At 61.4% G+C, this 2,371-nt stretch overlaps 1 protein-coding gene across 1 annotated transcript; it reads left to right on the forward strand.

Moving 5' to 3' along the window:
- Window positions 1-235: 235 nt before the first annotated feature.
- On the forward strand, window positions 236-2,023 carry Drd5 (dopamine receptor D5). The gene has a single exon (XM_005408842.1). The coding sequence runs from the start codon at window positions 312-314 to the stop codon at window positions 1,743-1,745; it is 1,434 nt and encodes a 477-aa protein (XP_005408899.1). The 5' UTR covers window positions 236-311; the 3' UTR covers window positions 1,746-2,023.
- Window positions 2,024-2,371: the final 348 nt, after the last annotated feature.

The following is a 2,371-nucleotide window of genomic DNA, read 5'->3' on the forward strand; positions in this document are numbered from 1 at the left end:
GGAGCGGCTGGGGACAGCGGCAGCCTCGCCAGGCGCGCTCGGAGGCGGCGGCTCGCTCTTCCCTGCTCCGGCTGCGAACCACACACAGCCGGGGCAGCCGCCCCGGACCCCACCGCTTCCCGCCGGGACTGGAGGGGCTCACAGCGGCCACCGCTTTGGCTCCCCGCGCAGCGCACGGTGAGCGCCCGGCGGGACTCGGGGTCTTGGCGGAGGGTCCCGGCGCACCCCTTGGGGTGCTCGATGGGGCCTCCCGAGGGGCGCAGGGCTGAAGTTGGTTCCGCGCGCATCTTGCCTCTGCCTCTGAGCCCGACATGCTGCCGCCTGGGCGCAATGGCACCGCACATCCCCTGTGGTTCGGGTTTCGGGCTCGGCTGGCCAAGGAGGGCGCCGCGGGGGGCTCGGCGGGGGCGGCGCCGCTGGGGCCAGCGCAGGTGGTCACCGCCGGCCTCCTGACTCTGCTCATCGTGTGGACGCTGCTGGGCAACGTGCTGGTGTGCGCGGCCATCGTGCGCAGCCGCCACCTGCGCGCCAAGACGACCAACGTCTTCATCGTGTCCCTGGCCTTGTCGGACCTCTTCGTGGCGCTGCTCGTCATGCCCTGGAAGGCGGTGACGGAGGTGGCCGGTTACTGGCCCTTTGGCGCATTCTGCGACATCTGGGTGGCCTTTGACATCATGTGTTCTACCGCCTCCATCCTGAACCTGTGCGTCATCAGCGTGGACCGCTACTGGGCCATCTCCAGACCCTTCCGCTACCAGCGCAAGATGACCCAGCGCGTGGCCTTGGTCATGGTGGGCCTGGCCTGGGCCCTGTCCATCCTCATCTCCTTCATTCCAGTCCAGCTGAACTGGCACCGGGGAGCGGTGGGCTCCGAGGCCAGAGTGGACCTTCACTCCAACCTGGACAACGGCACGGCCTGGGAGGAGCCCGGGGAGCCCGAGCGGAGGGCAGCGGCCTGTGACTCCAGCCTGAACCGAGCGTACGCCATCTCCTCCTCACTCATCAGCTTCTACATCCCTGTGGCCATCATGATCGCGACCTACACGCGCATCTACCGCATCGCGCAGGTGCAGATTCGCAGGATCTCGTCGCTGGAGAGGGCCGCCGAGCATGTGCAGAGCTGCCGCAGCCACGTGGGCTGCGAGCCCGACGCCAGCCTGCGCGTGTCCATCAGGAAGGAGGCCAAGGTGCTCAAGACGCTGTCGGTGATTATGGGGGTCTTCGTGTGCTGCTGGCTGCCTTTCTTCATCCTTAACTGCATGGTTCCGTTCTGCCACGGAGACCCCGAGGACCCGAGGGCCGGCTTCCCTTGCGTCAGCGAGACCACTTTTGACGTCTTTGTCTGGTTCGGCTGGACCAACTCCTCGCTCAACCCCGTCATCTACGCTTTTAACGCTGACTTCCGGAAGGTGTTTGCCCAACTGCTGGGGTGCAGCCATCTCTGCTTGCGCACCCCAGTGGAGACCGTGAACATCAGCAACGAGCTCATCTCCTACAACCAGGACACTGTCTTCCACAAGGAGGTCGCGGCCACCTATGTCCACACGATCCCCAACGCTGTGGCCCCCAGGGACAGGGAGCTGGAGGACGAGGAGGGGGAGGAGGGCCCTTTCGATCGTATGTCTCAGATCTGCCAGACGTCCCCAGACGGCGACCCTGCAGCTGAATCTGTCTGGGAGCTGGACTGTGAGGGGGAAATTTCATTAGGCAAAATAACTCCTCTTACCCCAAATGGATTTCATTAAACCACGTAAGAAAAGCCCTGTGGATCTGCATAAGCGCATACACATTTACAAGCCCACGCCCCCATCCAGCGGCTGATCAGTTGATCAATGTTTCTCTGTCTCTGTGAATTCGCTCATGTGCTGGGAGTCCTCACGCACCCTGTAGCTTCCTAGGTGAAAACATAGGCAGAAGCAGTTAGAATCAACTTGCCTATTCCCTGTTTTCCAGCCTGGCAGAGATGACCAGGGGCCTGTTAGAGAAGAGAAAGTGGTGCTTGGCCCTTAAAAATTACACTGTCCCTGCCCTTTTCAAACAGACGGCTTGCTCTGTGACTCGTTTGTGTTTGGGTTGATTTTTAAACAGCAGGTTCAGCGTGTGCCTGCGGAGGCTGAGTGGGGTGTGGTGCTCTCTCTTGCTCTGCAGGCTCTGCTCTTCCTGGCTGAGGAATCCTTCCTGATTGGGTCCGGCGTCAGGTAAACATAGTTTATGCGGATGGTGGGGTGATTATCTTTGCTTTGCCAGGTGGGTTTTCAGGTTTCTTCCTGGAGAGGTCATGAGTGCATGCTGCAAAGCAGGGCACATGTTCCTTTATTTTCTTTTCAGGCAGTTTGGCCTTAAAGGAACACACCAGGGCTTGAAGAGCTGG

The sequence above is a fragment of the Chinchilla lanigera genome, unplaced genomic scaffold, assembly GCF_000276665.1.
Source record: "Chinchilla lanigera isolate Chin_1 unplaced genomic scaffold, ChiLan1.0 scaffold00113, whole genome shotgun sequence".
Classification (NCBI taxonomy): Eukaryota; Metazoa; Chordata; class Mammalia; order Rodentia; family Chinchillidae; genus Chinchilla; species Chinchilla lanigera.